The sequence below is a fragment of the Protopterus annectens genome, chromosome 15.part0 (assembly GCF_019279795.1).
Source record: "Protopterus annectens isolate FY-2018-M chromosome 15.part0, PAN1.0, whole genome shotgun sequence".
Taxonomy (NCBI): domain Eukaryota; kingdom Metazoa; phylum Chordata; order Ceratodontiformes; family Protopteridae; genus Protopterus; species Protopterus annectens.
This window is the reverse complement of record NC_056749.1, coordinates 17,425,898-17,447,880: the sequence shown is the minus strand read 5'-3', so window position 1 is coordinate 17,447,880 and position 21,983 is coordinate 17,425,898. Positions and strand designations below refer to the sequence as shown.

Sequence of the window (21,983 nt, the reverse complement as noted above, 5' to 3'; positions counted from 1 at the left end):
GGATGGACTCTTCAGCATCAGAGTCTTCGTAAGCAGAATAAGAAGCCTCAGGAGGGTCTGTATGTTCTGAGTCATCAGAGGAATCTGTGGATACTGGCTCAGGGGGCTCTGCTCTAGGCCTCTTTTCTGGAGGAGGGAGAGAGGCCCTGTCTGGATGAGGCTGGGATCCACGAATTAAAGAAATGAGATCCTCAGCCAAAGAAAGCATATGGGAGCTGGTGCTGGGCCTGTGAGAGGGGGGTTTGGCAGGCACCGTTTTTGAAGCTTTGGATGCTTTAGCCCTGGCAAAGGCCTTAATAGAGATGGCTGCAGGAGGCCTAGCAGCTCCACGTGCAGGTGTTGAAATATCCAGGGGAATAGTGTCTGATAATTCCTGAGAAACCGCAACAGAAGGTTGGATTTCAGAAGCCGATTCTACCAGGTTAGAGGAGGCCTCAGTAGAAGGCATGGTTTCGGCTGAAGAAAGAACCGCTTGCTCGGTTTCGGCCGAAACAGAGACACTCGCGGTTTGCTTAATCGCGGTTTCGGCCGAAACCCCGGACCGCGAGTGTCGGTCCTTTTCTTTGCATTTTTTGGAAATTTGCGTTGGAGGATCCGACGGCATAATATAGGCAAAATCAGAGCCGAAAATCTGTTCAGCAAACTCCGACCGACGTCTAAGCGTCCGTCGGTTAAAAGAAGCACAGGCTAGACAAGCTGCTACGTCGTGGTCTGGGCCTAAACAATGTATGCAGTAGGAGTGGAAATCTTTATGAGGTATTTGTTTCCCACAAGATAAACAGTTACTCACTTTCTCTGACATCGGCTGAGGCAAGAAAGAGTCCCCAACGGGGTACTTAGCTTTTCAGAAGTCTTCGAAGTAATATTCGGTAGTAGTAATCTCTGGATCTGACCGACCGGCACTTGCGAACAGCTTCTGCTTCGGGCGCCACGCGGCAAGAAAGACTGAGGAAAATGGCGTCGGCTGATGCCTTTATACCCGAAAAACTGCAGCTATGACGTCGGGTGAAGTGCGACGCCAGACCCAGACTTTGGAATCCGGCCGACCGAAGGGCTGCCTGACGACAGGACAACCCATTTGTAAGGACTGCAGATGCATCCTTGAAGGACATCCATGCTATATACAAGGTATCAGAATATTTTATCTTGAAGCATAACATGACAAAATTGTACTGATATTTGACCTATGTCAAGGAGTATTTTTTAGAATTGTAAAGTGCTCAAGCCACGCCCAATGGGAGTTAAACACAAGAGCTGTAATGGTAGGGAATAAGTTAATACTTTTGGAATGAGAGGAAGAGGTGAGAATACATATACAAAAGGGTATTCCAAGGGAAAGTCAGGGCATCGACCTACCAGGCCAGGCGATTGTATTCCCTGGTGCAGAATTTCTGTGCTTGGTGATTTAAATGAGGCAAAGAGGTCCATGTGTGGGTAATTTGCAGAATAATGTCTGGATTTGCCATTCATGCGGGTCCAGTAGGTTTCTGCTTAAGTGGTCTGCTAGGGTGTTGCTGATGCCCAGGAGGTACTGGGCTACAAGATGTAGTCCCAAGAATGAGGCTGCTAACCACAGTTTCATGGCCATTCTGCACAGGGGGTAAGATTTGAGTCCCTCCCTGTTTTCATGACTGTTGTCTGTTTTTAAGAGAAGAACCCCTAGTTTGAGGTAGGGTTTTTAAGGATGCCACAGAGTTTTGCACCGCTATAATTTCCTTTTGATGTGCAAGGGTAGTATTTGAGCATCCCAGAGACCTTGGGCAGATCTGCCTTCTAGGTGGGCACCCCAGGCTATATCAAAAGCATTTGTAGTTATGGTCCGATGGTGAATGAAGTCCCTTGTTCAGAGCACAGGCCTAGGCCCACCAGAGGGCCTCTGACTTTATGCAAGGGATCACAGGCAGGGAGGTGTCCAGAGGCCGAGTGTGTTGACACCATGGGTTCTTTGGGTGTGTTGATTTCATTTATTGAGAGGCGAGTAGGGTTTTTACAAATGAAAGGTGCTGCAGGAGCAGTCCTTGCAGTCTGCCTGGATAAGACAGTCTCACCAAGTTAAGGGTAAATCTGCACATTATTTTGCCTGCAAAAGGCAATGGGCAGGAGCTAGACATTTGGTGAATACCCTGGGAACAGTAGAAAAGCCAAATGGCAAAGCAGAGAATGGAAAGTGTAATGATCCTGCTCTGAAGCGCAGGAATTTTCTGCACAATTCCCTTATTGGGATGCGCAGGTAAGCATCCTTTAGGTCCAAGGTGACCATTCAAGCTTTGTTTGGGCAGCATAGGCAGAAGCTGTTGTAAGTTAAGCATTTTGAACTTTGGAATTAACAAGTATTGAAAAAGGATAGGTTCAGGACGGGACAATCAAGTTCCCTCTTTCCTGGGAACAAGGAATAGTCTGGAATAGAATCCTTTTGCAACTTGTTCTGGAGGCACAGGTTCTACTGCTCCTAGAGTCATTAGGTTTTGCACCTGTTTTAATGCTTCTGCCCACTGGTTTGGGGGTAGGTCTGGGTACCCTCTTGGAGGTGGTAGTTCTTGGAAATTGAATTTGTACCCGAGCAATGATTTTTAAGACCCACTGATCTGTTATAAAGTTCCAATTTTCTCTGCAAAGAGATAGCCTTCCCTCCTGGCTTTTAGTGTGGTGGAGGCAAGCAGAAGGGAAAGGTAGTCGGAGAGTTTTTAGCATATAGGGTTGTTTTAGAACTCCGTGCGCTACAGTTAAAGGGAGGCCACTGTTTAGTTCTTTGCTGGCCCCAGAGTTTGAGCCATGGTGGGTCTGTCCCTATGGGTTTTGCCTTGTGCCTGCCTGGTGCAGGAATGGACCAGTGTTGAGGGAAAATTTTCTGCTGAAACTACGAGGTTGTACTTGAAGGAAATCTTTAACAGTCCATCAAGTTTGCTTATAGTCTTCCATCTTAAGTACTTCTGTTTTCTGTCCGAAGAAGCGGTCTTTGTCAAGAGATGAATCAATGACTTTAGTTTTGACATGATCAGGGAGAGGTTGTTCCTTCAACCATGCATGTCCTCTGATAACAGACCCTGTCACTGCTGTCCTGCTAGAAGCTTTTAGGGCATCAAATCGACAGTGCAAGGAGTGCCTTGCCACCAGAGATGAAGATTGCAGTAATCCTGCTCTGTTATTGGCAATCTGGTAAAGCAGAATTTTTTTGTTTCAAAAGGTTCAAAGTATGCTGTTGATATTTTAACATACGGAACGGACAGTTGAGAGCCCTTATAGTTCAAGTTGAAGAGGTATATACTATTGTACTCCATCTGTCTAGGGCCCTGGATTCTTTGAGGGAGTAGAATTCTTTGCAGAGGTAGCCTCTACTCCCTTAGGTCCCAGAGTAATCACCTCTGGATCTGCTATAGGATTCTTGTAGAGGAAGTTGCGAGTCAGGTACCCTATAGTAGCGGTCAGGTTTTCTGGGGGCAGGTGGAAGGGTGTCAGGGGTAAAGCTGGATTCTTGGTAAACACCTACTTCCTCCAAGGTGGGTGGGAGGGCCAGAGGCCTATACTGGGGTAGGTCCAGAAACCTAGTTGATTCCCACGTTCCCTGATGGTGTGGAGGGTTTCCCCAAAGAAAAAAGTCCTCCAGAAGTGATGGAATAGATTATTCTGCATTAGAGTCTTCATAGGCAGTAAGAGGACTGTCCTCTTCAAAAACAAAGGAGTCAGATCCCTCAGACTAAATCTGACTGGACGCCTGGAAAAGGTTCCCTTCTCCTTTTGGCTGGAGTGGCCCAATTACCCCGGATGAAAGTGATGAGATACTCTGCCTTTTTAAGCATTCTAGTTTGAGCAGGGGGAGTAGTGGAATGGAGACTTTTTGCGGTTTTCTTTGGAGTGGGTCTAAGTCTGGAGGATATCCCTTGGTGCCATTGGTGTGTTACTCGGAAAAGAGGGCAAAGGCTTTGAAGTGAAATCAAAAGTGCGAGTGGTATCCTTGGAAGCCGGTGCCTGCTTAGCAGCTCTGGACCTAACAGAGGGCAAGATAGCCGAAAGCTCAGACTATGCAGGCATCTACAGCATACAGGACTCCAAAAGTCTCAGTAGAGGCCTGTGAATTAATAGAGTCGGGCATCAGGGGCTGCGAAAGTACCTCACTGAATTCCAAAGAACCTACTACCTGTTCAGCAGTGGTGTCGTCAGAAGGCTTGGCCTTACACGGTCATCTCTATCCTTATCTTTACATTTTTTCGGAATATCTGTGGTTTGCTGACTGATGCCATCTCGGTAATCAGAGGCGGAAGAAAACTGGCTACAAACAGAGCTCCATGACCGTTCTAGTGTTAGGGGGCACAGAACAAACAGCAGCGTACGTCGTGATCTGGGACCAAGCAAGTGATGCAGTAATAAAGAAAGTCTGTGTGGTATTGCTTTCCACAAGCAAGACGGTTACTGACTTTCAGACATCGGTTAGTGCAAGAAAAAGGAAGGATCCCCCAATGGGCATTATTTAGCTTTAGACGCTTTCAGCTGAAGTTCGAAATCTGGGAACAGCTGACCAGCACGGCTGCGAATTGCTTCTGCTACGGGCTCCATGGCAAAAAGTGCAGTAATGGCGTCGCCTGCTCTCCTTTATAGTTCGGATGACCCGACGTCACCAAGCAAGCAACAGCAGCGAACGCACAAAACCACAATTATTCAGACCAACTGAGGGCTACCACAGCATGGATAACCCAATGGTGAAGACTGCAGCATTGAGAGAAATCAATGGTTCCCTTGTCCACTTCAAAATGGAAGAAAACCAAGGATAAACAGTACAACAAATTCAAATCTACACAATGAAAATCTGCACCAGAGAAGGTGAATTAACTGCTTTAATACTGACATTTATACAAAACGGTATGGTTAAACCAGAAACACTACAGAATGCTCTTCCCCCTTGCATTCTAGCTCTTCACTAGTCATACATTTATGCTTAGAATGCAAAAATGCAAGTTATATAGAATACTGCAAGTTTGTATGACTAGCAGCCTTACAACTGACCAGCTCTGGAGTGAATTCAAACGAAGCAGTAATGTATGAAACCTTTCACCCTACCTTGTTTCTTATAATACTCCTCCCATGCTTTTGTGTAGTCCTGCTGGACTGCAGGCTGCTGGACTCCTTGACCTATAAAGAGAAGCCAACAGACATGCATGAAGCAGTATGCCATATCAATGCCCATAACACATGCTGTACATGCACATGCGATGCCAGCAGCAGGGTGGTTGTGCCAGGTTAACATGCAGCATTACCCAGTTTCTTGTAGTATTCCTCCCAGGCCTTTGTATAGTCAGGCTGTCCGGCCTGCCCAGGTTGGGGCTGTTCAGCTGGTGCTGGTGCAGGAGCTGGAGCAGGTTGCTGTGCTGGTACTGGTACCGGTGCTGGTGCTGCAGGCTGTTGGTAGTAATGGGAATAATATGCTGCCCAGGCTGCATTGGGATCTGCTGCAGGTTTGGCTGAGGAAACAAAATAAACCACATTAACTACAGACACCTGACCAATCTCTGCACGAGTACAGCTGTGAACAAATAGAACAACAAAAGTTTCATTACCATAACTACTGCTGAACCTCATCGACTGGAATTTGCAAAACAAAAACACCAAAAAGCTGTGAAAAACAGTTGCCAGGAAAATTTAACTATGTAGGAACTTACCATACGACATTAGTGAGGATTACTGCAACAGTGTACTTGAACATTTTCGACATCTTGCCCAAATTGTATAGATAAGGACCACCCCATCAGGCACAGCATGCAACCAGCCTCTGGCTGTGCAGTTTGGGAGGTCCCACATACATCTTGAGAGCTTTTTGTTTGCTCCAGAAATAGCGCCAGCTCCAGAGAGATGAAATAATAGCTATGAGGGTAGCCAGGGACAGTTGATCAAGAGGGACAGAATTACAGGCTGGAGAGAAGTAAAAAAAAATGTACTCTGATCCAGTGCCTTACCAGCAAGGGTAAGGGAATGATAAAAGACAAATGGAATGGTCAACTCACTTGAGCTTTATGTTCAATGATACAGGAATTGAAAAGCTTGTACTGTGCACTCTACAGAGCACAAATCCCTCTGTGGAATTTTCTTTCCACACTAATCAGTATCTGTAATGTAAGAAAATATCAGAATCGAGCCAAGAGCTCCCAATGGGTAGTCATTAGTCCCCCCCCCTCATCTTTAACCCCCTTGGTTCAGGGGCTCTCATTAAATAAGGTAGCCAAACTGCAGTTTCCAAACAAAACAGCCCTGTTCACTATTTGGAGGGGATTTTGGGAAGGCCATCCCCAGATCCCTTGAAACCCTAATGTGCCACAGATTCATTACAGGTTTCACAGTGCTTGATAAGACTGGCTGCAGTGAGGAATCAGACCATATTCAATCTCACACAAGAGAAAAAGCCACATGTAGGACAGTACAGCTGTGTAAAATCTTACCCCAACAATAGATGTCCTCTTCACTGTTGCAGTATTCATTACATGAGGGAATTCCCTGCCAAGGGTGACCTGTCTGGCTAGTATACCAAAGCCTTTTACTACTTGCCAAGTGGGACATCCCACCTATCCTTGCGTACCATAGTGTACAAATGTGGCATCTGCACATAGTATTCTTAGACCTGAATTCCCTAAGAATTTCATTTTTATTATTTTACACTTAACCGGGGAAGTCTGACTGGAGACAGGTCAATTTTCAGCAGAGGCCCACGGAGAAAAGCTCCACATACCACTAAGAATGAATACATCCAAGAACACATAGGCATACAGAAAACAAGTATTAACAACTTCTAGGTAGTTGCAATAGTGAATGATGCATGAAGAAAAGCTAGTTACTTTTTGTTTTTACGAGAAGGTTGCTCTCTGTTCAGAACTTTAGTTACACAGGTCTACTGGCACTGAAAAGGACTTATCATTGGAATAGTTGGATCATGATAGATTCCAAGTATGGATTAACCTGGGAGTAGCATGAGCAAAGCCAGTTATTTAAGTAATGGGTTTGAGAAGTTTTTTTTAAATTGGAGATGGGAGGTGATAGAAGTTAACTGGATTGGGAGTGTGTTCCAGATGTTGGCAATGGAGCAGGCAAAGAGATTTCCCAGCTTCATTTTTATGTTTGACGACACTGATTAGGTTTTGATTATTGGATCTTAAGGCTCTAGTGGTAGTATAATAATTAAGTGCTGAAGGGCTGGGTTTGTTTCTGGAAGGTAGTAGATACTGTGAGCTACTAAGAGTTAGTTGAGTAGGAGTAGCTGAGGTAAGCTCAACCCAATTTTGTTGCTTGAGGGCAATGCAGTGATGGGATCTACGAGTGGCATCTGTGGCAAACTTGGCAATCTTGTTGCAACAAGATTCCATTTTTTAGTTCGCTGTGGCGAAGGTTGGTAAAGATAGGGGAGGCATAAAGAATAGATAGGCGGCAAGTCCTTGCAATAGTGGCTTTGGTATGTGTGGCGACGAGCTGTTTGTTCCTATAAAGACTCCCAAGTTTTTTTCTAACTTTATAGTTTGGGCTATGTGTATGTTGAATTTCAGATGGTCAGTTTCAACACCTAGCAGTTTAGTGCGTGTGGTTCGGTTGATCTTTTTGTTGTCTTTAGATGCAATAGTAAAGACGTTTAGAGAGTGAGATTTTCCAAGACTGAAGAGAATGAGTTTTGTCTTTTTGGGATCAAGAATAAGTTTGAGGTTAGTGAACCATGATTCTGCAAGGGTAAAGTTGCTTTGAGTTATGGTTTGAAGCTCCTTTAGGGTGGGGGCCGCACATATAATGGTGGTGTCATCTGCATATTGCACCACTGAGGCAGTCTGATTAGCAAAAAGTGACAACAGCAAAGGACCAAGGATAGACCCTTGAGAAACACCTATGGCTACTGGTAGTAGCAGGGACAGCTGGCCTTCCCATAGGACAGCTTGTTGACTGTCTGATGGTTACTGAACCATGATATGGTGGAGGAGCTTATGCTAAGGGGAGATAGTTCGGTTAAACATATCAAAGGCTTTGGATAAGTAAGAATATGGAGGATAAAAATAGTTCTTTGTTTCTATGATGACTGACGGTGTTAGTGAATGAGAAGTTATGTACCTACCATAACGTTCCATGTTAGTTGTCTTCTCTCGCCTTCTTTCTTGCTGGATGGGTTTGGAGCTGAACCTCGGCTCCGACTTTGCCACTTACTAAAGCTCGACAGCTAATTTTACTGGCTCGAGGCAACCCTATATCCCATGATGCTAGGCGGTAACTACCCAGATCTCATTTGGTAGCTGAAAAACAACCTAGGCAATATAGTCCTCTGGAGAGGAGGAGGAGGAAAAGGATAACCCCGAAAGGAACGCTATCTAGACTGAAGTTACCCTAGGACAAGGTATTTGGCTGAAAGTGCAAGATCAGGACCCTTCAAAAAAGGGGAAAAACTTCTCGGTCTGTCCAGGCTAGGGGGATGGCGGGCGGGACACAAGAAAGAAGGAGAGAAGACAACTAAAATGGAACGTTATGGTAGGTACATAACTTCTCAATGTTAAGTTGTCAATCTCGCCTTCATTCTTGCTGGATGGGACCGCGTCCCTAGCACCTTCATCGTGGGTGGCTCATTGGAACAGACTCGAGAACGGTGGAACCAAAATTTGCCCCGTTTCTGGAGGCCATGTCTAATTTGTAATGCGATACAAAGGTATGAGAAGTCCATGTGGCTGCCGCGCAAATAGTGTCTATTGGTAGTCTGGCTTGAAAGGCTGTTGATGTGGCTAGTGCCCTGGTTGAATGGGCTCTTGGCCTAAAAGGCAATTCTTTACCTCTGAGTTGGCAAATATATGTGATCAAAGAGAGCCACCTAGACAAGGTTACCTTGGATACTGGAAAACCCTTCCTATTTTCCGCATAAGACAAGAGTTGATCAGATTTCCTAATTTGTTTAGTTCTGTCCAAATAATATCGGAGCTGACGAACATCCAGACAATGCAGTTTTTGTGGAAGACTAAGTAAGGAGGACGAATGCAGAGGGCATGAAGTTCAGATACTCTCCTAGCAGATGTAACCGCGACGAGGAAGAGTGTTTTCCAGGAAAGTAATTTCAGTGAACAGGAAGCCGCAGGTTCAAAGGGAGGTAGAATCAAGGATGTTAAAACTAGGTTTAGATCCCACTGTGGTGGAGGATCTTTGATCGGAGGTTTGAGTAAAAAGACACCTCTCAGGAATGCTTTGCAAAGCTTATGGGACATGATGCTGCAGTCAGACAGACCTATGTGAAAATTTGAAATGGCTGCCAACTGAACTTTTACTGTGGAGGATGAAGACCCTGAATGAAAAATTTCAGCTAGGAAATCTAAGACAGAGTGAATTGCGGCAGTGAACGGATCTATATTTCTAGCCTTTGCCCAGAAGGAAAAACGTTGCCATTTACTAGTGCAAATCCTGGTAGAAGATTTAAGGGAAGCTACTATAATATTCCGGACGGGATTTGAAATCATAGGAAGCCTGGCTAAGGACAGAAGTGGAGCAACCAAGCAGTGAGGTTGAGAGAATACAGGGATTGGTGCAGCTGCCCCGACTGATGGGCCAAAAGATCTGGCATTGGATCCAGATGCCAAGGCTGCTCCAAGAGATGCAGGAACGGAAACCATATCTGTCGAGGCCAATAAAGGGCAATGAGAATCATCTTGGCTCTCAAGGCAGTTGCTTTCTGAATTACCTGTGATATTAACGGAAGGGGTGGAAAGGCGTAAAGAAGTCCCAGAGGCCAATCATGGACTACAGCGTCTCTGGGGGGGATGGCCTGGCAGGGGGAAGAGAGTGAAGTCGGGGCATTTGCTGTTTTGAGGTGTAGCAAAAAGATCGCAGCAAGGAAGGCCCCACTTCTGAAAAATCGCTTCAGTCACAGATTGTTTGATAGACCACTCGTGTGGCATGAGGATAGCTCTGCTCAACCTGTCCGCTATGATGTTGGACTTCCCGGGGATATGCGTTGCTATCAGAAACCGCTGAGAAGAGATCGCCCATTGCCAAAGTCTGAGAGCTTCTCGACAGGGGATAGAACTTGGTTCCGCCCTGCTTGTTGATATACCACACTAGGGACATATTGTCCGTTCGGATTGCAATAGTCCCCAGGGGAAGAGTCTTGGAGGGCTTGCAACGTCAAAAGCACTGCTCATCTCCAGGACATTTATGTGCAGGTGGCATTCGAAAGGTTGCCATGTGCCGTGGACTGTCCTGCCCTGAAAATGCCCCCCCACCCGATCAGGGAGGCGTCTGATGTGACCGTGGCAACCGGAGAAGGGGGAATAAAGGGTCTGCCTTGATGGACTTGATGGGTGGTCATCCACCAAGAGAGATTTTTGCAAATTGGAGTTATGATCTTGTAGTGCATAGGGAGTCGTTGGAAAGACCGTTGGGCGAAAAGCATCCACTGTAGAAGACGCATGTAAAAACGGGCAAGAGGAAGAAGTGTGATGGCAGCCGCCATGAGCCCCAATACTTTCAGGACATACCTGGCCTGAATTCTGTCGCTCTGAAGCAGAACATGGACATGATTTTGGATATCTAAAATCCTTTGATCTGTTAACCTTGCTGAAAGCTGCACGGTGTCCAAGTTGGCGCCGATAAAGATAATAGATTTACAAGGCGACAAGGCAGACTTTGAAATTTATAGAAATTCCTAGCCCTCTGCAAATGTGGATGGTGTAATCTCTGGCCTGAAGAAGTTGATGCCTGGTGGTGGCGGTGAGGAGCCAGTCTAAATATGGAAACACCTGGAATCCTTGACGCCTCAGGTGAGCCGTAACCACTGCCATACATTTGGTGAACACTCTGGGGGCTGTAGTGAGACCAAAGGGCAGGGCTCTGAATCGGTAGTGACTGGCCCCCAGCCGGAAGCGGAGAAACCTCCTGGAGCGCCTGTGAATTTTGATGTGATAGTACGCGTCCTAAAGGTCCACAGAGCACATCCAATTGTCCTTGCCCAGAAAGGGTAGAATGGACTGTAGCGTAACCATCCGGAATAGTGTCTTTTACAAACTTGTTTAGTTTGCTAAGATCTAATATTGGTCCCCAGTCCCCTGTTTTTTTTTTGGTACCAAAAAGAATTTTGAGTAGACTCCGGATCCTATTTGGTCTGCTGGGACTGGCTGAATGGCCCTTTTTGCTAGTAGTTTTGAAATTTCTAGCACTGCTTGTTCCCTTAGACTGGGTGGAACGTCTGGAAGGGATCCCTTTTGTTGAGTTGGGGTTTGGATAAAGGGAAGTTTGTAACCCTCTGATATAAAGTACAGTTTTGTACCTACCATAAATGTAGATGTCCGATAGGAATGCATCTGCAGTCCTTACAAATGGGTTGTCCTGTCGTCAGGCAGCCCTTCGGTCGGCCGGATTCCAAAGTCTGGGTCTGGCCTCGGCTGGTGTCGCACTTCACCCGTCACAGCTGCAGTTATTCGGGTATAAAGGCATCAGCCGACGCCATTTTCCTCAGTGTTTCTTGCCCCAGATGCCAGGAGCCCTCTAGGAAGGCTAAATTTGGATAAATGCAAATGATTCCAAATAGTAGAGAGCAAATTCAAAAATAAGCATGTATGTACATGTATATACAAACAAATACACCATAATAGATTCCCCCAGCTAGCTACAAGATGGGCAAATACCCTAGGAGTACCACAGAGGGGAAGGAGGGTGGGTAATCCTGACTGCAGATGCATTCCTATCGGACATCTACATTTATGGTAGGTACAAAACTGTACTATGTCCTTCAAGGATGCATCTGCAGTCCTTACAAATGGGTAGAATACCATAGCCAAACTGGGGGAGGAGGAGAAATGAAATTATGGTGTAGTTAGGATCCCTTGCAAAACAGCAGTGGCAAAACCTGCTCGGGATCTAGAGTATAAAGATAAATTATAATGCTTGGCAAATGTATGCACGGAGCTCCAAGTAGCAGCCTCTAAAATGTCTTTGGTAGCCACTCCTCCAAGAAAAGCTGTGGTAGTGGCTGTAGCCCTTGTAGAGTGAGGCCTGATGTTTTCTGGAGTTTTCTTCCCACGGTAGGAGTAACAAAATCTAATGCAATTTCCTATCCACTTAGAGATTGTCTGTTTTGAAATTGCTTTTCCTTCCATTCCTGTTGCATGCGCTACCAGTAGCTGGTCAGTTTTTCTATTGCTCTTGGTCCTGTCCAGGTAGTAGCGTAATTGTCTATGCACATCCAAGGTATGCAGCAGTCTTTCTCCCCTGTTCTGTGGGTTGGGGAAGAATGTAGGTAGGTGGATAGCCTGATTCAAAGATACTTTGGAGACCACCTTAGGCATAAAAGTAGGATTTGTTCTCATGGACACTATCTTGATGGAAGATCAGGAAGGGCTGTACTGCCATTAATGCCTGTAGCTTAGATACCCTTCTTGCTGAAGTGATTGCCAGTAGGAAAGCAGTTTTCCATGATGAGAATTGTAAATCTGCTGTTGCTGCTGGTTCAAATGGAGGGAGTGTCAATTTTTCTAGTACAAAGTTCAAGTCCCATGCTGGCAATGGTGGCTTCCTAGGAGGTTTTACATTTTTAATTCCTCTCAGAAACTGCCTGAGCAGAGGATGTGAGAAGACTGGAGGATCCAAGGCGTATTCTGCTGAAATAGCTGATGCATGAATCTTAATGGAAGAATAGGACAGACCTTTGTGGAAGAGCTCTGCCAAGTATTCCAGGATGTTGGCTATGTTTACCAGTGACATTCTCTCCTTTTTCAGTACTCCAAATGGAATATCTTTTCCATTTTGCTGAATAATTTTTCCTTGCTGAGGGTCTGCGAGACTCCAAGATAATGTCTTTTACCCTTTGGGATAAATTTGGGTTATTTGTTCTTATGCAATGTTCCAGGCAGTCAGCTGCAGTGTTTTCAGGTTTGGATGCAGGGTGTTGTAGTTGTTCTGTGTTAACAGCAAGGGAACAAGGGGTAGGTGCCATATTTGTTCCCGAGACATGCTCCTCAGTAATGGGTACCAATGTTGTCTTGGCCAGTCCAGAGCTATCAGGATGATCCTTGGACGGTCCTCTTTGATCTTCAATAGCACCTTGTGCATCAAAGGAAGTGGTGGGAATGCATATGCTGTCAGGTTTTTCCAACTGAAAGATAGGGAGTCCACCTTCCAAGCAAGTGGGTGGTACGTCCTTGTGCAGAATTTCTTTAGTTGGTGATTGCGTGGGGATGCAAATAAGTCTATTTGAGGGAGTCCCCATTTTCTTGTAATGGTTTTGAAGATGTCCAGATGCAGCATCCATTCGTGGGCATCCGTGGAAGTCCTGCTTAGTATGTCTGCTAGAATGTTTTCTTTTCCTGGTACAAAAATTGCTTGTAACTGAACGTTGTAACTCAGGGCCACATTCCAAAGATCCACTGCCATCCGGCATAGAGGGTACGAATGTGTGCCTCCGTTTGTTGATGTACCACATAACTGTGGTGTTGTCTGTCCTTATCAACAGTTGACCTTGTCGAAGAAATGGTCTGAATGCCTGAATTGCCAGTTGTACTGCCAGCATTTCCTTTTGATTTATGTGTAGGTGCAGCTTGAGTCCATAAGCCTTGTATGCACTTGTCCAGCATGTGGGCCCCCCAACCGAGGTCTGAGGCGTCCGTGGTAATGGTTTGGCTTGGTTGAGTGTTGTGGAAGGGCAATCCTTTGTTTGATTGACAGGCCTGAGCCCACCATTGGAATTCCTGCTTCAGGCATGGAATTCTTGGAATTTGGGTTTCTAGGCTGTGCTTGTGCTGAGACCATAAATTCCTCAGGTACCACTGTAGTTTTCTCATATGTAGTCTGGCATGTGGAACCAATATTATGCAGGATGCCATGAAACCCAAGGCTTGCAGGACTTTTCTTGCTGTTAGATGGTTCTGCTTTGTTAATGCCAAGTATAGAGGGAGTTGCTCCTGTTTTTCTACTGTTAGGAATGCCATTTGCTTCGATGTGTCCAGCTCTGCACCCAAGAAGGTTATCCTTTGGGATGGTATCAGCCTTGACTTGTTTATATTGACTGTGTATCCCAGGGCTTGTAGTACTAAATGACCCTTTTCAAGTCTTCTGCTAACTTGATTTTGTTGTCCGCTTGTATCAGGCAGTCCAGGTAAGGAGAGATTTGGATTCCCTGGAGCCTGCAATGAGCAATTACTGATGCCAGGCATTTCGTGAACACTCTGAGCGCAGTAGATAAGCCAAAGGGCAATGCTGAGAATTGATAATGCTCTGATCCTGCAAGAAATCTGAGGTATCTTCTGCAATTTGGTCGTATGGGGACGTGCAGGTATGCCTCCTTGAGATCTAGAGTTACCAGCCAACACTCCTTGCCCAGCATGGAAAGAAGTTGCTGTAGGGTCAGCATTTTGAAGTTTGGAACAATGATGAATGTGTTTAAAGCGGACAGGTCGAGAATAGGCCTCCAATTTTTTTCTTTTCTTGGTACCAGGAATAGTCTGGAGTAAAAACCCTTGCCTTGTTCCATAGGTGGTACCCTTTCCACAGCTCTCATCTTTGCTAATTGAGCTATTTGTTTTAGAGCTTCTGTCTTTTGATTTGGTGGTAGGTTTGGCATTCCTCTTTTTCCTGGTAAAGTATGGAAATGAAACCTGTAGCCTTGGTCTATAGTTTGGAAAATCCACTTGTCTCTTGTAATATAGTGCCAGTTTTTTGAAAATAGTGCTAACTTTCCGCCTAAGGGTGCTGCTATTTGTTCCCTGGTAGGCGGTGCCAGAGCCAAGTCACTGTGATTGTCCTGTTGCAGTGGTAGTGGTTGTGTCTGTGCCTCGTTGGTTGCTACCTTGCCACTGGCGTCCCCTGTAGGCACCTCCTCTGGATTGATTTCTGCCTCTTGAACGCCTATTTCTGCCTCTAGTTTTAGAGGAGTCTGGAAAGGACCAATTTTTGGAAGGTCAGTTCCTGCTAAACCTTGGAGGCTGAACCTGCAAGAAATCTTTCACTGTTTGTACAGATTTTGCCTTCTCTTCCATTTTCTTCAGTACCTGTTGAGCAGGAGAACCAAATAAACCGACCTTATCCATAGGGGCATCTAATAGCTTTGCTTTAACATGATCCGGCAAGACCTGCTCTTTCAACCACGCATGCCTTCTTAGAACTGTGCCAGTCATGGCGGATCTAAATGAAGCCTCCAGTGCATCATAGCCACATTTTAAAGAATGGTTACTAACCTGCTGAATGTTATGCACCATTTCTAAAACATATTTCTTATCTAAAGAATCATCAGAGGACAGTTTCTTAGTTAACTGATCAAGCATAAACTCCTGGTATTGGATCATATGAAACTGACAGTTCAATGCCCTAGCTGAGAGAGTAGCAGAGGTGTATACTTTTTTACCCCATCTCTCTAGGGACCTGGATTCCCTTTCAGAAGGGAGAGGGTTTTTAACTGAGGGCGAAGCTACTGCCTTAGGCCCCTGGGAGATAGTCTCGGGATCTGCGAAAGGAGCCTTGTATAAATGGTGATGAGTGTCCGGGACCCTGTAGAACCTATTGGGCTTAGCAGGGGCTGGAGGTAAAGTATCAGGAGCAGTGCAAGCATTAAATGCATCATCTACAACAGGAAGAACTGGAGGTATAGCTAAAGGCCTATGTTGTGGTAAATGCAAAAAGGTCCTAAGCCTTTTCCTTGAATCTGAGAAATCTTGTCCCTGCCATTGGAATTGCTCTCTCATGGCATGTAGAGTTTCCCCAAAGGAAAATTCCTCTGGTGGAGAAGCAGAAGGAATCGATTCTTCAGCATCGGAGTCTTCATAAGTAGAAAAAGGAGCCTCTGGATGGTCTGTATTGTCTGTATCATCAGAAGAATCATCTGAGGACACTGGCTCAGGGGGCTCTGCTCTAGGTCTCTTTTCTGGAGGTTGAGAGACCCTGTCTGGGTGAGAGTGGGATCCCCTTATTAAAGAAATGAGATCCTCTGCCAGAATAAGCATTTGGGAACTGGAACTGGGCCAGAGAGAGGGGGGCTTAACAGACACAGACTTAGAAGTTTTGGCTGCTTTAGCCCTGGCAAAGGCCTTTATGAACATGGCTGCAGGCGGCCTAGCAGCACCACGTGCAGGGGTAGAAACATCCGAAGGGATGGTGTCCGATAATTCTTGTGAAACCACAGTAGCAGGTTGAACTTCAGAGGCCGATTCAACCAGGTTAGAAGGGGCCTCGGTAGTAGTCATGGATTCTGCTGAAGATAGAACCGTTTGCTCGGTTTCGGCTGAAACTGAGACACTCACGGTTTGCCTAACCGCGGTTTCGGCCGAAACCGCGGACCGCGAGTGTCTGTCCTTTTCTTTGCGTTTCTTAACAACTTGTGAAGTCGGAGGATCCGACGACATTATGTACGCAAAATCTGAGCCGAAAAACTGTTCAGCAAACTCCGACCGATGTCTAAGCGTCCGTCGGTTGAAAGAAGCACAGGCTAGACAAGCTGCTACGTCGTGGTCTGGGCCTAAACAAGGTAAGCAGTAAGAGTGGAAATCTTTATGAGGTATTTGTTTCCCACAAGTTAAACAGTTATTCACTTTTTCTGACATCGGCTGAGGCAAGAAAGAGTCCCCAACGGGGTACTTAGCTTTTTAGAAGTCTTCGAAGTAGTATTCGGTAGTAGTAATCGCTGGATCTGACCGACCGGCACTTACGAACAGCTTCTGCTTCAGGCGCCACGCGGCAAGAAAGACTGAGGAAAATGGCATCGACTGATGCCTTTATACCCGAAGAACTGCAGCTATGACGTCGGGTGAAGTGCGACACCAGCCGAGGCCAGACCCAGACTTTGGAATCCGGCCGACCGAAGGGCTGCCTGACGACAGGACAACCCATTTGTAAGGACTGCAGATGCATCCTTGAAGGACATCACCCTCAGAAGACTATGCCTGCTCAACGGCTCTGGACCCATCAGTGGTAATAGTTTCCGCGGTTCCAATACCTCGGGTTTCCAGCGGCCTAGTCGGCTCCACGTGGGAGTCGGTAGCAGCCTGCGGCTCTGAAGTAGCAGGCATCAGGGGCTGCGAAAGTGCCTCACTGAGAACCGGCAACTGGCTTAGAAGAAGCCTAGTCGGTTTTGGACGTCGGATGCCTGTCTTCTTTGCATTTCTTGTGAATTCCGGTATTCGGATGGCTATCCGACGACATTGTAATTAAATCTTCTGCCAAAACAGTGAAATGCAAAACCGACAATTAGCAACGTCGTGGTCAGGGCCTAGGCAAGGAATACAGTAAGAATGAAAGTCCTTATGAGATATTTGCTTCCCACAAGAAATGCAATTAACTTTTTCTGACATCGGTCTGGAGCAAGAAAAAAATTTTCCCCAACGGGGTACTTGGCTTTTTAAGACTTCGAATCTGAAATTCGAACCCGAAAATCTCAGAGTAAGCTGATCGGCACTTGCGAACTGCTTTTGCTTCGGGCACCGCACGGTAAGAAAGATTGAAGAAAATGGCATTGGATGCATCTTATACACCTGGCGCACTGACGTCAGGGAGGAGGCGATAGCAACAGACGCCGGACCTAGACTTTGGAATTCAGGCCGACTGCAGGTAGCCTGCCAACAGGATAACCCAATGGTAATGACTGCAACAGTGAAACACGAACATCAGAGCAGATTAAGATACTATAAGGGAATGTCCTTCCCAAGTGTTCTCTCTGTACACCAGAGATGGGACTGGTAGGAGTATCTGAAATCAAAATATGATCTCTGTACTCAGTTGAGTGAGTAAATGAGATGGGTCCAGGAGGAGTGTGCAAAAACAGATTTAAAGCAGGGGCGGGCAATTCCAAAGCCACCAAGATTAACACCACAACAGGAAACAGGGAGGGGGTGGGGTGGGGAACTAACTGCAGAGAGAGACACTATTTACTGAAGCAAAGACGCACTACTTACTGACTCAAATCTTAAGTGCAGAAAAAAGTATACTTAAAACAGCTTGTGTCCAGTTGATATAAGCAGACCTCTTAGTAGCCAGCAACTCAGATTAAAACTCGCATTGATGTGTTTGGTCTTCAGAGAAGGGTGCCATTCTGCTTGAACTCTGTAGGATGCCAAGGTGGCTCCCCATCCAGAGTCTGATGGATCTGTACGCATTACCCGAGTTGGAAGTGGGAGCTGAAGGGTAAGGTCAGGATTGAGCTGTACTTGTTGAATCCACCAGCGAACCTCTGCCTTTAGGCAGGGTAAGTGTGACTTCTTGTTCCAGGGAATGCTGAAATTGGGACCAAATGTTTTTTAGTTACCACTGTAGCTTTCGCATATGCAATCTGGCAAGTGGCAGCATAGGGATGGTTGCTGCCACAAGGCCCAGGGTCCTTAGAAATTGCTTTGCAGTGATGACATGGGTCTGTAGCAGGGCTTTGAAATGGGAGGTCAGAGACCTGTCTTGGGGTAAAAAAGCCTTCATTAGGTCTGTCCTAATTCTATAACCCAACAATATCTTGTTTTGGTCTGGGGTTAGGGATGACTTTGGGAGGTTGAGGGTAAACCCAAGATTTTGTAGAAGGGACATGGTGAATAGCAGATGGGCAGAAAGGGTTCCTTTGCAGTCTGCCAGGATCAGGATGTCTAGATGGGGATAAATCTGAATTCCCTGTGTACTGCAATGGGCAATTGCAGGTGCCAGGCATTCTGTGAATACTCTGGGAGCAGTTTATAGACCAAATGGCAAGGCAGTAAATTGAAAATGAGACAAGAGTCCAGAGAAACGTAAATATTTTCTGTGAGAGGGTAGTAAGTAAGCCTCTTCGATCCAATGTGGCCATGAAAGCCTTGCCAGGTACAAGACTAAGGCGGCTTGGGAGCGACAGCATTATGAAGGTGGGCACATTTAGGAAGGAAAGGTGTAGAATTGATCTCCATGGTGGGCACCTGTAAGAATAGATTTAGGAAGGAAAGGTCTAGAATTGGTCTCCATGGTCCATCTTTTTTGGGGATCAGGAACAGTAGAGTATAAAGCCTTTTCCTTCCTAAGGGGAAAGGTTTAAAGGTACCCAAATTCAGGTCTGTCAGAACTTGTGGCAAAAGGACTGATTTCTGGGGGGAAGGGAATACTTAGGGGTGGCCTTTCCTCCCAGGAAAGGAAGTATCCTTTTTGGATGATAGCCAAGACCCATCTGTGGTGATGGTCTTCCAAAAGGGCAGGCAAAGAGACAGACTGGCAGAGGGGGGTAGGGGGGGAACGCAGTCACGCATTGTTGGGGCCTCCTGTCTCGAAAGGGCTGCCTAGAGGGAGGCTGAGGGGAGGCCGTCCTTGAAGAGGTAGGCCTTCCGGTACCTCTTCTGGGCCTGGAAGAGGCAGATCCAGTAGGGGCTGGGTTATGCCTGACAAAAGTGGCCTTGGCCAGGTAGTTCCTATAGTATTTGGGGATGGGAGACACCAATAAAATGTTTGTCTTGTAATTTCTTACTCTTTTCTTGCAGGTTCTTGAACAGATCTGTAGATTGTTTTCCAAAAAGGAAATTGGGGCCAAGGGGGGCATCCAAGATCTTAGACTTAAAAGTTTTCTGGTAGGTGCTGAAGTCTAAGCCAGGAATATCTCCGGAGAACAGAGGCAAATGCTGCAGAGTGGGCAGAATCCTCTACAGCATCATAGCTACATCTGATCGTGTCTGGCTACTTGGGCAGCCAGAGAAGTTCTGAAGAAATGTCAGCCTTAGTGGGGAAAAGTACTGGCTAGTAAGGTGGTAGCTTGAGAGACCAGGTCCAAAGCAAATTTGGTCATACGAGTTTGATAACTGATGGCTCTAAAAGCCAAAGTGGAAGAGGTGTAAACCTTCTTACCGATCCTATCCACAGACTTGCTATCTTTGTTAGTAGGCAAGAGTGAGGTAGACTCGTCTGGATTGTTCGTACGGATGTGGCAATCACTGCTGGGTCTGCAAGGGGGGCTTGATCAGAAATTTCTAATCAAGCACCTTGTAAAAGCAGTCTGGGCATTTAGGGGCAGGTGGCTGAGAGTCTGTTGTCTTAGATGGAGAGGAGAAAGCATCCAAGTATGCAGGGATGACAGGTGGGATAGCAGAAGGTGAGGGTTTCAGACATTTAAGGCGTGTCCCATTTGAAATATTCTTTCACTTTGACCATTTCACCAAATGCAATATCCGCGGAAGAGAGGATCCCTCAATAGATTCTTCATCTGGGGAGTACTCCTGCGGGGAAGCAATTTGTGAGGTGTAAGAGATGGATTCCTCAGAAGAGGAATAAGGAGGAAGAGAAGGACTGCCAGTCAGGTAGGCTTTCCTTACACATGGTCAAATGGTTGGCCTTTCTTTTGGACCAAGTGGGCCTGGAGTCAGATGCTGTAACAGTAGTAGCTTCCAGGGAAGGGATCTCAGTCTGAGGCTCTGTTAAGTCTTGGTCAACAAGACTGTAAACAGGGTCTGGGCAGGCTCCGGGGACATACGGATCATCGGCTGCAAAATGGCTTCCACAAAGGTCGCAGCTGAAGCAGACTGTTCTTAAGCACCCCTCAACTCCTGAATCTGAAGATGGCGGGGCATCCGGTAGCGGAGCAGCAGAGGAAGGGGGCCTAGGAAACTAACATTGCGTAGAGGTTCCGTAGATGGCTCTTAATTGGGATCCATCCTAAGGGCTAAATGATTAAGCCACTGGTTCTCCTAATAAAGATAAAGGGCAGCCAGACTGCTGCAGGGTCTTAGGTACAAAAGATTGGCAAATGGAGCAGGCGTTGTTGGTCATGCTCCCAGCCAAAGCAAAAAGTCATGCAAATCTTTAGGGAAAATCTGGCACCCCACATTGGCACCTGCCCTTTTTTGCTGACCTCTGCTATGGCTAGCTACAACCAAGCTTAGCAAGATAACAGAAAAAACCCTAACGTGGTACTCAAGTTCTGGGGTTTGTGTGCAGACATCACATTTAAGGAACCTTGGTTTATGACCCTGTGTGCGACATCCCATGCAGCTGCAATAGCCAAGTTGAAGCTTTTGTATAGGAGCCGACATAAGGTGGAAAATCCCACAAGAACACTGCAACACAGGAATAGGACATCAGAATACACCGTAATTTCACAAACCTTTCTACAACCAATGTCATCTCAGGAGGGAGGGCAGCCACCAGGCAAGTTATCAGGGCTGTTCTCTGGTTTCTACAAGGCAGGAAATCTCACTACTGCAACAGTGAACACCTAATAGACCTGAAACAATGAAAACTTCTCAAAAAGGGTACTTGCTCTGGAATCAAGCCATACATTCTCTGTAGTACTAAAAAAAGACTGAGGTGAATATATTGCAGGTATGCCTACATCCAAGTGGAGGTATCCACCTAGGTGGAAAGCCAAGTCAAGCCAGAGAGTCTAAGGCAGAAGCCCCAAAAGCACTACAGTGAATAAGAGGGGTACCCTTGCTTGAAAATGCCCTTGACCCTTTTCACCAAGTGGACTAACCTTCCAAAAATACCAGATCTTTCCTAGTGTTGGACTTACTGGCCTCTTTCAGAATGGCTAGCATACCCAGGAATCAGGCAGCTTCAAATATTTCATTTCAGAGTCCCTTCATGCTTGGATATACAAAGGTTCTGATTCCCCTAGGTGGGGAAAGTACAGTTTTGTACCTACCATAAATGTAGATGTTAGAGTGTATATACTGCTGCAGTCATCACACTTGGGTTATTCCTGCCGTCAGGCGGTCCCGCAGTCGGCCGAATCCCAAAGTCTTGGTCCGGCGTCGGTTGTCGTCGCTTCTTCCCCGACGTCAGTGCGACGGGGATAAAAGAGGCAGCCGACGCCATTTTCTTCAGTTTTTCTTGCCCCGGATGTCAGGTGCCCCCCAACTAGGAAGGCAATACAAATAACTATGCAAAAATACCCTAGTAGATAAATAGTACTAGCTATTAGCAAATACACCATATAGACATGAATCCAATAGACTGATGTACATGGAGTTATAACTAACACCCTGGTAAGAGGGGATGGTGGGAGGGTAACCTGGACTGCAGCAGTATATACACTCTAACATCTACATTTATGGTAGGTACAAAACTGTACTATGTTA

The 21,983-nt window shown here is 46.1% G+C and overlaps 1 protein-coding gene across 4 annotated transcripts in view; it reads right to left on the bottom strand.

Moving 5' to 3' along the window:
- The window catches only part of LOC122789663 (KH-type splicing regulatory protein), a 441,911-nt gene that overhangs the window by 94,376 nt on the left and 325,552 nt on the right, over positions 1–21,983 (bottom strand). For 3 of the 4 annotated variants that reach the window (XM_044057076.1, XM_044057077.1, XM_044057078.1), the window contains exons 16-17: positions 5,250–5,453; positions 5,053–5,124 (exon numbers count right to left, since the gene is read on the bottom strand). In XM_044057076.1, coding sequence (XP_043913011.1) covers positions 5,053–5,124; positions 5,250–5,453 — 276 coding nt within the window. The remainder of the gene's footprint in view (positions 1–5,052; positions 5,125–5,249; positions 5,454–21,983) is intronic. The other variant, XM_044057079.1, reaches the window with a different exon arrangement.